This window comes from Coptis chinensis, chromosome 2 (assembly GCF_015680905.1).
Source record: "Coptis chinensis isolate HL-2020 chromosome 2, ASM1568090v1, whole genome shotgun sequence".
NCBI lineage: Eukaryota > Viridiplantae > Streptophyta > Magnoliopsida > Ranunculales > Ranunculaceae > Coptis > Coptis chinensis.
Genome location: NC_141457.1, coordinates 2,394,388 through 2,409,200, shown reverse-complemented (window position 1 = coordinate 2,409,200; position 14,813 = coordinate 2,394,388). Strand labels below are relative to the sequence as shown.

Genomic DNA, 14,813 nt, shown 5'->3' with positions numbered 1-14,813 from the left:
TCTAAAAATCCCTAGAGTGTGTGTGGTTGCAAGCGGAACCATAGTCCACAAAAACTCTACTTGGTGAACCGTAAGTATAAATGTCTTCTGATAATCGAGCAAACGTGCCTCTTGAAAAACAATGGGTACCAAAAATTTCAACTCCTTCTTTCTCCTCCCTTTTCTATTCTTTTCCTCACGAACTCCAACTCATCATTTGGTCCAAATCTCACCCATCTCGAATAGGTAATGGTCGTAGTACTTTTGCTCTAAAGCGAAGAGCGAAAAGGATGGGGTGGTGTTTGAACTGTCAAAATCCTTTCTGTCCAGGTCTTGATCTTCTATCCGAGATGAGCCGGTATAAGGTATATTATTGTCTGACACCAGCTCGGCAGCGGGATAAACTTCGTCGTCGTCCGTTGTTCCCACAGGTTGGGATTCGATCTTGAGGATCTGACGTTAAAAGACTCACATTCGTCTTGAGGATCTGACGTTAAAAGACTCAACATGTATATACTCGTTTTTCCATTAGCACCAAGCATGGTGCCCAAAGAGAGTCGTAATATGCAACATCGGACATTTCCTAGTTTGTGCAGGCAATGGATTCCACCAGGCCAACCCCGATCGGTTTTCTATGTGACTGTATCAAGGGGCGGTTTGAGGCTATACCATATGTACTAAGGGTAATATTATTACTAGACCATTGCACATTGGTCGGGGATGGTACCGAATCACGAACCCTAGGCCCCATAACATAAAGGTTAAGCCCACGATCTGGCGGGATTGGGTTAAGCCTTGAGCCGACATGAAAGTTGCACGAGTTAAGGCTGTTGTGATGTGTTGTTTTATTTGGACTTCAGGTGTTGTTGACACGTTCCTTTCGTCTTGTGCATTTGTATATAAAAGTTTTTTTTTTTAGTTTGAATGTGATTATGTCATATTCCAGTGAATGGAATTTTTAATGCCGATCATTTTTATATATCATTGGTTCAATTTGGAGTTAAAACGAATCGAAATTCCAAGTTTGAAATTTCGGAACAATTCGGGACATAAGGGGAATTTCTGGAATTCATTTGGGCTTGGGCAAAAAATTGGACCTAACCCAAAATCATTGACCCGGCTACAAAAACCCACACGCGGGGCACCCACGCGTCCAACCCTCTCATTTCTTTCCCTTTAAAATCCGGATCTTGGTCTCTCTCACACTCCCCTCGCGCACGTGACTCTACAGCAGTGAATTCAACCCGTGCACGCGGGCCAAACTCCACCAAATTGAAAATCCTTCCTCCAGCACCATCTCCTCCACCAATCCTAGCTATTTCAACCCTCAAAATATCATCTACACCGCGCTATGGCAGCACGAAGGAGAAACACAGTTGAGAGGAATTTCGAAAACCTCTACAATTCCGGGATGTTTCACCCATTTTTCGATGAGGAAATTGCTAGTAAAGAGTGGGAATATCTATTGCATCGAATTCTAGCTCAGTACTCCGAAGATTTAGTGTTGAAATTTTACAACAATGGAGGTTTCCGGGGTGATGAATTTTGGATTACGGTGGATGGGTTGGAGCGTGAACTCATATTTGGAGTTAATATCGAATCTGACACGATTAGATAAACTTTGATAGTCCGACCCTGTTATTGTCAGAGTATCCGACTATGAGGGATTTGATGTTTTACACGCTTCTCGAGGGAGAGTACAATGATGGCTCGAACTGCGTGTACCAGCACTCGCTCAGACGAAACCAACTAGCCGTCACTCAATGGGTCGGGCTTGCAACGCGTCATTGGAACTTCAAAGGCGTCGGCGTGAACAAGACATTCTTGCACCTGCTGTGGATCCTCCAGGAGAAGAAGCACACTTTCTGAATGGTCCATTTTCTGGGCCATATTCTTACGACCGCGTCAAATAGGTCAGCTCCTCTTGCTGCACTTGTTACTCAGCTTATGCTTAATTTAGGGTTCCAGTCCGCTACTCCTTTCATTCCAACAAGGTCTTTCAAGAATTTTGGAATTTTCGAGACTTGTGTTCTAGACCACTGGGACCCAGTAGCTAGAGATGACATTGAGCGTGATAACGTACCTCCTCCTCCCCCTTCACCACCCGACTGTTTTAATGAGGCTACCATGCACCGAATAAACACTCCCATGGAAGCCTTGAGACACATGAACACTAGTATGCGCAGGATGTTTCTTAGTCAGGAAGAGATGATTACTTCCCAAAATGACTTCCAGCAAGAAATGCGCAATCGCCAAGGCCGTTTCCAGAGAATAATGTTGGCAAATCAGCTGCAATTCCAAGATCAATTGCTATAGTCTATAGGCCACAATCCGGACCGATCATTTCGCCCGAAGTTAAGTTAAGTGGCCGATGACGTAGAAACCCGGGTTCATCTTCTGCTAACCCGGAGGATTCCCAGTAGCTGTTTATTTCCCTTATGCATTGCATTTTTAGTTTTCTTGTGATAAAAATATTATATATCGGTTGATTTCTCATAATTTTGTATCTCCAGACGGTTTGAATGAGAAATTATTTAAGTTATGCAATTATTGTAATTCCTACTATATTAGTTGTCCTTTGATGCATTGGGCCTACTCTCAAAGCCCAACGGTCAGAACCAAACGGACTGATTCCAACGGTCAGATTCCCAACGGTCAGAAATCAAGTTATAAATACAACTTTTCTTTTCCACTTTCACTCATTCCCTTCTCTCCCTCTCCACAAATTCTTTTTCACATATTCTCAATTTCTTGAACATAATGAATCAAATAGAGCAATGGGAAAAGGAGCAATGCGAATGGGCTATCACAGTATTCGTGATAACAGTGTTTATCATTATTCTCCTGTCACTCATGCATAACATGACCCAAAACATCTAGATCCATGTAACCATCTCTTTTTATGATTTTCATTTTGTATATTAGTATGGTGTGTTAAATAATTCTCACACATTTGTACGGGTTACGTATTAAATGGAGAAGTTCCGTATTAAATATTTGTGTATATTAGTTGTCTTTTCCTCTCTAAAAATAATAATAATAATAATAATCATAATAATCATAAAATAAATAAGTAAATAAATAAACAAACCATAACAAAGAAAGGCCGTCCAAAACTCACCAAAATAATTAATTGTTACATATGGTGTTCAGAGAAGATCGTGTACGCTACAAGGTACGCATAACACTTGTCACACATGCAGCTCGATTATTCTATCCATATTCTATTACTGAGTTATGATCATCATTTCTGAAATTACGTGTAAGTCTAACTACCCTGTGAAACTTTCCTCCGTATTTTCTAACATTGAACCATCTCATTAATTGTATTTGGATATCGACATGACAAGACTTCTTTGTGGATCCCCTATGATCTTTGTTCATAATCACATGGGTCATTAACTACACTTGGAATTCAGATTGGTACGGACTCATAGATTGGCTATAAATCTCTTCTTTTTCAGCCATTCTTATTCAAACAATTTTCACTATCATTCCCTCAAGTAATACTACCAATGGATCAACCAAGAAAAAAATAACAAAGAGAGAAAGACTACCACGAAAACTTTCAAAGATGGCGGTTTTCTCCTTATTTTGACACCAAAATCATCACGTCGCGGATGGGCGCCTCTTCTATATCATTCATTTGGTTATTCCCAAGAATTGGTTTTGATGTTCTACCAATTTAGCGGATCTGAAAATGGAAAATTCTACTTCAATGCCTATGGACAACGCGTCGAATTGACTAAGGAAATGATCTCCGACATACTTCAAATCCGGTGAATACCCGGGGTCCCTTTTTCAAGAGTCATCATTTGATTCTCCAAAACTTTACTCACGAGCTACCGTGATCTCATGACGAAGTCAAAATACACATCACATTGTTCTTCAACGCTCTTTGAAACAGAATCAGCGTGTTGTGCTCCAATTGGTTGGGACACAATGTGGTAGGTACATCACACCAATCGAAGTCACAAAGCCTCAACTTCACTTACTTTGGATTTTTGCGGACTCAAAGAGATGACTTTTGTCTAATCCAACACCTCCGGAACGTAATCACCAAGAAAACAAGAAGGTCGGACCCTACCCACTTTAGTAACGTAGATTATGATGCGTTGGGGTTATCCAATAATTTCTCCGAGACACCCCTTCAAAGAGCACAAATAAAAGTACTCCAAACAGATTACTCCGTTGGTTTTGGACTCTCGATACTCACGATAGAGGAAACGAGCGACCCAAGCTCAAATTTGACCATTTATTTGATGAAAATGCCATCTTTGAACATTATTAATCCCATGGAAGGCATTAAACTTCTTCATCATGGTTTGAGGGAACTACACGCTTCGTCGAATATCATCATCACAACTCTTCGGGATTTCTAAGATCGTCAAGCAATGCATGATGTTGAGCGGGAGGAGATCTTGGAAAATCATTCTCGATCCTTGCAAAATCCACGTTCTCCTAATGGAAAATCAAGCGTACTCTACGCCCGGCCAAGGGGACATTCAGATGCAACTCGGCCAACAAATGGAAGACCTAAACAGTCTGGTGCACGATATGCGTCTCCAAGATCAACATAACAATCCATAATTTTCTACTAGTACTAAGTCCATAAATAAATGCTCATATATGTTATTACATTTTTCGTCGTATTATGAATTTTGTCTTATTTTTGTGTCTTCTTTTGTATGAAATGCTTAATAGGATTGTCATCATTTGCGTTGTGACTAATATAATTTAACATGTGCTTATAGGAGCGTCTATTCTCTTACATACTCATTTATCCATCCAGTTTGCCTTTGTCGTTACCCATTTCTTTACTTCATCCACTATGGCGTCTTCATCAATTGCATCTTCATCAAACATGGTACCTCCCAAACTCATTCTTGAGCAATCCTTTCAGTCTATGATGGATTCCAATACCTATGGCCATCTCTTCCGTGACTACATTACAAACATCGGATGGTCTTCCCTAATTCTTCAACCTGACCAAACTTATTCTCCGAGTTTAGCTACATACTTTTATGCTAATATGGAAGACACACCAGCATTCAACCATGCACATGGTTTCTACTTAGACGGGCTCACAATCCAAGTTGCTAACACACCTCATATATTTTCTGAACAACAACTTGCACTAACTTTGGATCTTCCATATCACGATCCTGTTGCATCATGGCATTACATCTATCATAATTCTTACCGTGCCTTTCAGTGGCAAGCGTTTCGTGAAACTTACGGTGATGGTCTTGAGATTAAATGAGAAGGAAATGGCCATGTGGCATGGCGTGACATCACCATTCCCTTAGCAAGCATGACCATGAACATGGAGACTGCGATGTTATTTGTAATCCTAAACATTATGGGAGATTGGCATTTTTCTCGCCAATGAGGTGCTAGCGTTGTATTGATTGCCCTAGCTTAAGGTCATACATTGTTTAACATCATAGGTTGTGTTATCTCCAACCTGAAACGAGCTCGCGACTTTTCGGGGATCGATATATACTTTACCGGTCACCGCTTGCGAATCATGAAGACACATTTCCCACAGTTTGCAGCTACTTTTCATGACTGGGTCAAGGTAGATTCTATGTGCCCAGCAAACAGAATCATTCGTTCATTGAGGTTTTGGCAATGGAAGCGTCCCGCTCGGTACCTGAGGCATGTTCGTTGTTACCCGAAGGATGAAAATATGAAGACACATTTGAGGAAATCTGGAAACGAAGACTGGGCAGAAATTTGGCAGACTATTATCTTTTGGCGCGATGCTAAGAAAATGCATTTCCTTCAAGAGGATGCCAGAACTTCACATCCTGCTGGATGGTAAACTTGAGCTTGCCATTGTACATATATCTAGCTAAACCTTATGTTTGGTGTGCTATTGTTTTTCATGTTTCGTATGCTATTGTTTTTATTTCGTGTGCTATGTTTAGTGTGCTATTGAACATTTTCTTGTTTTTTATAAATAATATATTATGTTCTCCAACCTTTCTGTTCCAGCAATCTAGCCCTAATTTTGCTCACGGTTCTCAGGTACTTTCTCTCTTTAATTATTGATACTTCGAGGACTAAGCATCATTCTGTTGGGGGTGCTTTAACCCTGTAGCAAATATTAGGCAAATTGTAACTTGTATATAGTTTTTATTTTCATGTTAATAATTGTACTTAGTGACAAAGTCTTGTTTCCTTTTCAATGATGAAAATTGTCTAGAAATCTCACATTAGTATCCGAATTAGGAGTTGTTTTTAAGAAACTTAAGATAATATGTATGCAATAGTTTATACATCTTTTCATGAACATTCATGTACTGAGTATCATCGATTGTACATAGCAGTAAGTTTCTGGAACCAACGGTTAGTTACTTAAACTATAAATCCTGTGAGAATCTAACTAAAAACCTTGACATGAGTGATTTGTGTGTGATGACACAGAGGAGTAGTTTTCCCGATTAGAGAAAATTACGCATTTACTTACTTGATCACCACCCGAACCCTAGGCGAGAATTTAGGCCATCTTTGGATCGACATAGCTAAAAATTCTTACCTGTTACAAATTTTACCGCTAGTCACTCCACTGAACCTTTCATCAAACCTTTCACTTTCACCAAAAAAATTCCTTACCCATCTATTAAACCAAATAAAAGAACCTACCTAAGTGATGAGTATGAGAAATATGATGAAATGTGGAAAGAATAAAGAGAAAGACTTGTCCCAAATAAAAGTCAGTTATTTGCTTCAGGAAAGAAAAATAGAATCATGTTCTTAAGCCATAAAAAAAAAAAAAAAAAAAAAATCCCATTAGAGGCTTAAGAACAAGGTTGGAAAACTCAGTTAGAAGAAGGAAAGAAAACAAAGATTTCTCTAGTGTAAATATATGAAGACCCTATTCTCTCATACTCGTAAATTTTAATTATCCATTTCCATTTTCTTGTACACTATCACCTAAGCCCCATAATACCTAATAAAGACCTCTAGCTCAATTAGGAGTAGGGTGGTGTGATAATAAGTAGTAGACGTGATTAATCGACATCAGCTCCTCTGACTATCATTGAGATGTGAGGAAACGTGTGCCTACTGCACACTGGAGTTAACAAAACCTGAGTGGAAATTTTTTGAGTGAAATTGTGTTTTGACACATACCTATGAGAACCCATTTAGGTACACTCTCCAAAGGATTCAGAAACAACCCTGCTAGTACATTTCAATGAAAAGTTCACTGCATGCATAATCATATGTAGATGTTTTAATTATTGAATACATATTAACTTGAGTTTAAAAGAAATCAATCCTCGTTCCCTGCTAAGGAGATGTATGGATATCTAAGATTAATTTAGGAAACGAGTTTCTGTCACTGAGTCGTTGTAGTATAAATGAAGTTTGTGAGTATCTTCTCTGGAAAACTCTCACGAGGCTATAACTCGTCCACTAGGAAATTCCTAATGGTTTAAGGCCTTGTTGCATATGGTCAATGCAACCGCACTCTGCGAAACGAGAATTAGTTAGGACTACACATTTTTTGGCCACTTATCTGTTTTAATGTCTCTTCTTTGCTTGAGGACAAGCAAAGTGCTTTTTGGGGGTAGTGTGATAAGCACCCAAAAGTATATTATGAAACCCCGTTGAGACATATAAATTTGGTTAATTATGTGTTTAATAATCATGAAATAAATATGTTTTCATACTTTTGTAGGTATTCGCAGTAAACATGGAAATATGGTTTAAACCTGCAATAAAGCACAAGGAACGACATGTATATGAATTCTTCCAAATCCGCACAGAAGCATCAAACTTCCGAAGCTCCTACCTTTTGAACCAGGACTCCAAATGCGACAAGTGAGCTGCTCAGACAATCAGGGCGATGAACTCTATGCATAGGCGGGAAGTTCTAAAATTGCCCAAAGACCGGACCGCCACTGGACTACACATAGGACCCATTATACGGGCCTGCAAGATTGGATGAGTCATCAATCATGGAGCATATCAAGACAAAAATGACAAATTATTGGTGCAAAGTTGACACCTTGCATGTAATTAATTAGATTAGGTGTTAATAGTGAAAAAAAAAAAGGCAAGGTGTCACTTTGTTTTAATGTGGTAGATAAAAATAAAGTAAATGTGGTTTGATGTTTCACATGGGAGGAAATGAGATGCCTCTCAAATAAAGAAGAAAACAAAACAAGGGGGGACACTCCATTTACTCCCTTGACTTCTTTTCCTTACCTTGTATTATTTTAGTTCCTTAGTCATTCTTATTATTTAGTTTTGAGTTTTAGAAGCTTGTAATAGTTTTAATGGAGGAAACCTTGGTTTTCTTCTAGAAAATAAATAAAAAGCAAGTGAGTTTAGTTAGTTTATCTTCTTCCTCTTTCTCTCTCTCTCTTTTGTTCTTTTAGTTTGTAATCCTTTATCCCAAGGATCATGAGCTAACTTCCCTTTTGGGGAGTTAATCCAACTCATGTGAGGGAAAATAATTGTTGTTGGTTTGGTAGGTTGTTAGGAAGAACAACTAGACCTACATCCTATCCCAAAATGATAGTTGGTGTAGTGTCTAGTTAGGAATCAAGGAATGAGCTTAGAGATAAGTCATTGCTTGATTCCAATTGCTAACATGTATGAGTTTAGAAATGAGCCATACATGTTAGGGATCAAGTTTTCTTCCATTAGGGCTTGTCTATGAGTCTAGGAAGAATTAAATGAACTTTTTTTCAAATCAACAACTAAATGTTATTTTCACATGAGGAGGATTAGCTCTCCACCTTTTATTTAGTAAATTGTATTTTGTCTTAGTTGCATATTTCGAATCTTAATGTTTTTATTTAATATTTGTGTAGGTAAGAATCTTATTTTTTTAATATAAACCTACTCACTAGTTCCCTAAGAGTAACAACCAACTTGTAGTTGTCCTAACCTTTAGGTTGGTTCGATCCTTACTTCAACTTTATGAACGCGAAGATCGTGAGTAAGAAACTTTGAGTTCGCTTTTGCATCAAATTAGAGAGTCAAATCTCTAACGTAGTAAAAAAAAGCTAATATCAGTTTTGATATGAGAATTTGGGTACAAACTTCATAGTTGTTGCATGTGGTACTTGATTTAGAAAAGACACCTATAAGAGTATGGTTATCTTATGTAAATGTACATCAACAACTAAGAGATACTTGCAGGTTCTGCTCATGTTGGGCTAGCTTTACCAGGAGTTGGATCTTGGTAAGGTTGTCTACTATAACTTAACTACTTTATTTACGTACTCCTTATGTGCACGAGTGTTATATTATTTATTGATCTGGCTATAAGTAGTCTTGTACAATAGCTTCCAATTTCATTCGAACGAACCGAATTGAATGAAGTCAACTCTTGTGAACTCACTTCTCTGTGTTGAGTAGTGTTGGATTGATAATGCTCTTCCTGTGTTGTTTGTCTCGACGTGGGCTAGCTCCTAGAAAACTCTCAAGGTTGTTTACCGTCATGAAAGGCTATGCGATTCACATGAAAGAACAAAATGTGCAAAGGTGATGAAGATAGAAATTTCAAATTTCAAATTGTTTTTTCATTATGTTTTTATTCTTCCTTGTATACTTTGAAAGCCTAGTTGTTGGCAATCATAAGCTTGAAAACATTGTAAATTGGCAATTATCAATGTATATATCAAATTTTGAAATATGTTGTTTAAGTATGTTGCTTGACTAATTGATTTTATAATTTGAGAAATCTTAAATCAGGTAGTAGGGTGTCTTGAAAAATAGATTCTACAATATATATATATATATATATATATATATATATATATATATATATATATATATATATATATATATATATATATATAATAAGCCGGCTCCTAAAAAGGACCTTAAATAAGTATCAAATCTAAAACACCCACAACTTTACCTACAAAATGATTTAAACCCTAATCTTTTGTGCATATGATCTACTAACTATAAAGAATATCTCTACAAAAATTTAACTCATTTGATATCCTCTAACTTAGATAAAATTGTTTTCCACTTTTGAATATATATATATAAAGGTCCAGAAATGTCTAGTTTTTGCAATCATCTTTTGCCACTGTTAAAAATTGTCAAACGAGTTGAATTTTTATAGAGATGTTATTTATAGTTAGTAGATCATATGCACAAAAGATTAGGGTTTAAATCATTTTGTAGGTGAAGTTGTGGGTGTTTTAGATTTGGTACTTATTTTAGGTCCTTTTAGGAGCCGGGCTGATATTCAGCCCGGCTCCTAAAAGGACCTTAAATAAGTACCAATTCTAAAACACCCACAACTTTACCTACAAAATGATTTAAACCCTAATTTTTTGTGCATATAATCTACTAACTATAAATAACATCTCTACAAAAATTTAACTCATTTGATATCCTCTAACTTAGATAAAATTGTTTTCCACTTTTGAATATATATATATAAAGGTCCAGAAATGTCTAGTTTTTGCAATCATCTTTTGCTAGTGTTAAAAATTGTCAAACGAGTTGAATTTTTATAGAGATGTTATTTATAGTTAGTAGATCATATGCACAAAAGATTGGGGTTTAAATCATTTTGTAGGTGAAGTTGTGGGTGTTTTAGATTTGGTACTTATTTAAGGTCCTTTTAGGAGCCGGGCTGTATATATATATTAAAAAAATTACTTTAAACTAGTAGGACGGGGAACATTGACGTTAATTGACTTCCCAAAATGAAATACCACGGAAACGCATATCCTAAACTTAGGACACAAATTTACGACGGTTGGTTGAGTTCCAGTTTTGAAAATACGGATTGCAAAGCAAATTTACGACGGTTTTGAATGTCTTATATATAACAACGACAACCACTGTCTCAAGCCCGTCGCAATTGGAGTCTGGGTCACCATTTCCTGTTGTAAATCTCGTTTTAGGACGGATTTATCCGTCGTTTTTGGTCATTTCTGGTGTAGTCGCGTGGGCTTTAAAGGTTTTGTTAAAAATGCCTCTCTAACCATCGTGCTCCTCCATAAAAAAAAAACGGAAACGCTTCTAATTCAAAAAGAAAATTCCAACTCATGCAACGTGATTATCGTGGTCATTTATTTCTCGACTCCCAGGGAGAGTCCCAGGTTGCATGACCCTTGTATAGTTGTATTTTCTTCTCTATAACTCTATATGAAGAACGTTCACTTCCCTCTGCTATTCTGTACTATCAAAACATTCAATTAATTCTCACACCTATCTCCCTATGACCCTGTATTTTAGCCATGGATTCTAAGCATCTAAATAACAAGGCATCAACAATGCAGATCCTTGACAGGTTAGATAAAGGACTCATTCCGGACGAGGAGCTGAGGAAACTTGTTTTAATCCAATTTAAGAGGCGTCTACAATTGGGTTACAAGCCTACCTACGCACAACAACTGGAGTTCAATCTTAACATTATAAAATGTCTCCTCCTAGTTTATACCACTCGGAATATGCAGTATTCAGAGTACCTTGACTTTGTTGCCTTTTCTTTTAATTTATTTATTTAAAACTTCGTTTTATATATATGCAGCTCTCAAGCAAATGAAAATGTCTGGAACGATGGATGTCATCAACTCTGAATCGTACGACTTACCTGCAGCTTTCCTAGAAGCTATGTTTGGACAGACACTCAAACAGAGGTAAAATAGTAGAAAATAAATATTTTTATAAGCTACCATGGGAATAAGCCTTATTCAGTACTTCTCTAAGCCATATAGCATACGATTATTCTAAATTTCGCTCTGCGTAATCATCTTTTAAATTTTCAGTAGCTAACCATATCAATTTGAAATCTAAGTAATTTAAATTTTCTGAGGTACTAGGTACCTATGCCTCACGGAAGAAATGCTCTCAATGTGCCTTTGGGATTGGCAATGAGTGGAGAGCCGGTAATAAAATTTTATAGTAATTTGCAAGGCTTTAAGTGTACCATGTTGGATTATGTATATTTCTCATCACCCTGGTCACGTGCGGCGCTATTTAATTGAGCCTAACACTAGCTGATGTGGAGCAAATAACGAGACCCTTGAGCCGAACTGAAATAGCGTGTTTTAATACCATCTTAAACTTTGGAGCATCTAACTCAAAACCCATTGACAACGAGTGAAGCGGCTCCAAAAACTTATAAATTAATCGGCCCTCACAACAAAATAGAAGAACCTCTCTTTTTATATAGATTCTAACTTATCTATGCATGTTAACATAATTGTACAGCTTTTGTTACTTTGAAGACGAATCAACAACATTGGATGAAGCTGAGGCAGCCACGCATGATTTGTATTGTGAACGAGCACAGATACAAGATGGACAACGCATTCTTGACATCGGTTGTGGGCAAGGAAGTTTCGTTATTCATGTTGCTCAGAAGTTTAAGGGTTGCCATGTTACAGGAATTACGAATTCAACAGCACAAAAGAGTATTATAGAAGAAAGATGCAAGTCAGTCGTCAGTCTAATTAATCTATCTTCATACATAATATTTTTAATTAATCGATCGTTTCATTCATGCATACTGGACTTAATGTGTTGCTTAGGAACCTTGACCTATCAAATGTGGACATCATACTTGCTGATGTGACCAAATACGACACCAAGGAGACATTCGACCGAATAATTGTTATAGAAACAGTGGAGGTATTGTTGGAGTTATCCCTCACATGAGGAGAGAAACAGAGCTGGAGAGAAACAGAGCTGATTCGTTGGTTGGATATGTCGAGGCGAGCGCAAGGCTCCGAGGGCGACACCGCTTCGTGCTTTTGAATTAGTCTAGTGTTTGGCGACTTCGCCAAAAGGTGCACCCGCTCGATCTCGGTGTTTTGGCGACCAGCTCAAAGCGCACCAGCTCGTGTCTAATTTTCGTGGGCTTCGCTACAGTAACCGCGAAATTTGGTTTTTGGAGATAAAACCAAAATCAAGGTTTTGGAAAAACCTAACCAAGTCAGAAGGATTGGAATCCAGACTAAAACAAAGAGAGAGAAACCCAATCTTGAAAGCTATCAAGATTGAGAGATAACATTTACAGAGATACAACCCTGTAAAGAGATAAGAGTGATCTAGTAAGGTGAGAGACTGCAAGGAGTGATTGTAATCTTCCTTCTCACTTTATAAAGAACTGGCTCTTGTAGAAGTAGGCATCATTGGCCGAACCACGGTAAATCTTTGTGTTGTGATTTGCCTTTACTGCTTTGCATTATTATTTGTTGTTGATAGTTGTTTAGCGAGTTGGGCATGTTAGTATAGGCTGTAGTTGATATTTAGATTTTGTTCGGAGTTGAATTGTGTTCATATACAAGTTATCTGTGTAGTGGGGGAATCGATTGGTATTGGTATAATCCCCGACAAGTGGTATCGGAGCCTTGGTTAGAATAGCCTAGGGTGTTATCTGAATCTTGGTCAGAAGGTGTTTGACGAAATTCCTGAGAGAAGATTTGAGGTTAAATAACTTGTAGAGATGGACCATTCCGTGAACACTCGCATGATGAGTCTGAATAGAAAGAACTACACCATCCGGAAAGCCAAGATGGAAGACTTGCTATCCGCAAGAACTTGGCACTTCCCATCGAGAATGAGGGAGTAAAACCGGAAGAAAAACCATGAGGCCGAAAGTGGAAAAAGCTTGACATAAAAGCGATTGGATACATTCGACGGTGGATTGACGGCGATTGTCTTTCACCATGTGTCCTAAGAGACTACGACCTTGATGCGTGGAAGAAACTTCGAAGACCTTTATGAGAGGAAGTCGGGTGGAAACAAAGTGCTAGTCGTTAAGAAGTTTGCGGAACCACGAAGTACCAAGAAGGTTCTTCAATGTCCGAAAGCATCTTAATGAAGTACGTAATATCATCAATCGATGCATTTGATGAAGATCAATTTGGGAGACGAAATTGAGGCTTTGTTTCTATTAGGCTCTACCGAAAGTTGGGAGACATTAGCGGTTTCTACACGCGAGCGACCAAAGGATGGAATTGTTACCATGGAGATGGCTACCACGTCTTTGTTAAATGAGGAGACTAGAAGGAGTGCAAGAAGCTCTCTTCTCACTCGGAGATCCTTTTCACGAGAAACGGGGAGAGGTCGAAACAGAAAACCATCTCGTTCTAGAGGTGATGACGTATAAATCTAGGGGTGAAGCTAGAACTCCTAAGACAGAGAGGCAATGTTACTATTGTGCCACCAAAGGCCACTTCGGATATGAGTGCGAGAACATTGAAGAGGGATGAGAAGAATAAGCGTGTACATGAAGACATGGTGCGGAGGAGCGAAAAACAAAGCGAGATACTACCGCACTAGTCGGCGACCTAGTGGAAATTGTGTCGATTGTGGTGTGTCTTTGTCTTAGTACCTCATGTCGGGATACGAGTGGGTGATAGATACGGGGAGCATCCTATCACACGTCACACACCAATACGGGGATTCTTCACTACTTACAGCTGTGGTGAATATGGTGAAGTAAGGATGGGTAACAGTGGAGTCTCGAAGATTATAGGCATTGGAGATGTTAATGTAGAAACCAATGTCGGCTACACCTTGACACTCAAGGATGTAAGACATGTCCCTGACATACGGTTAAGCCTAATTTCGGCAAGGAAATTAGATGATGATGGCTTTGTAAACTCGTTTGGTAATGGGGTATGGAAACTGAGCAGAGGTTCCATTGTAGCAGCCAGAGGAAAGAAAACTTGCTCTCTTTACAAAACACAGGCTAGTTTGTGTAAAGCAGAAGCGAATGCGGCAGAAGAAGAAGCTTCATCTAAACTATGGCACAAGAGACTGTGTCACATGGGCATAAAAGGGATGGAAGTTCTTGCTAAGCAAAAGGCCGTGCCAGACATTAAAGGTACACA

The 14,813-nt window shown here is 38.3% G+C and overlaps 1 protein-coding gene across 1 annotated transcript; it reads left to right on the top strand.

Moving 5' to 3' along the window:
- The first annotated feature begins 11,138 nt into the window (after positions 1 to 11,138).
- LOC147514347 ((S)-tetrahydroprotoberberine N-methyltransferase-like) lies at positions 11,139 to 12,565 on the top strand. The gene is made up of 3 exons (XM_086594370.1): positions 11,139 to 11,391; positions 11,501 to 11,609; positions 12,184 to 12,565. The coding sequence occupies exons 1-3, from the start codon at positions 11,208 to 11,210 to the stop codon at positions 12,545 to 12,547; spliced, it is 657 nt and encodes a 218-aa protein (XP_086450496.1). The 5' UTR covers positions 11,139 to 11,207; the 3' UTR covers positions 12,548 to 12,565.
- Positions 12,566 to 14,813: the final 2,248 nt, after the last annotated feature.

Bases quoted from the DNA above. Each gene is read 5' to 3' on its own strand.
- LOC147514347 (XM_086594370.1), top strand. From the start codon at position 11,208: ATGGATTCTAAGCATCTAAATAACAAGGCATCAACAATGCAGATCCTT. The intron at 11,392-11,500 runs GTCTCCTCCTAG...ATATATATGCAG, and splicing joins CAATCTTAACATTATAAAAT to CTCTCAAGCAAATGAAAATG. The intron at 11,610-12,183 runs GTAAAATAGTAG...ATAATTGTACAG, and splicing joins GGACAGACACTCAAACAGAG to CTTTTGTTACTTTGAAGACG.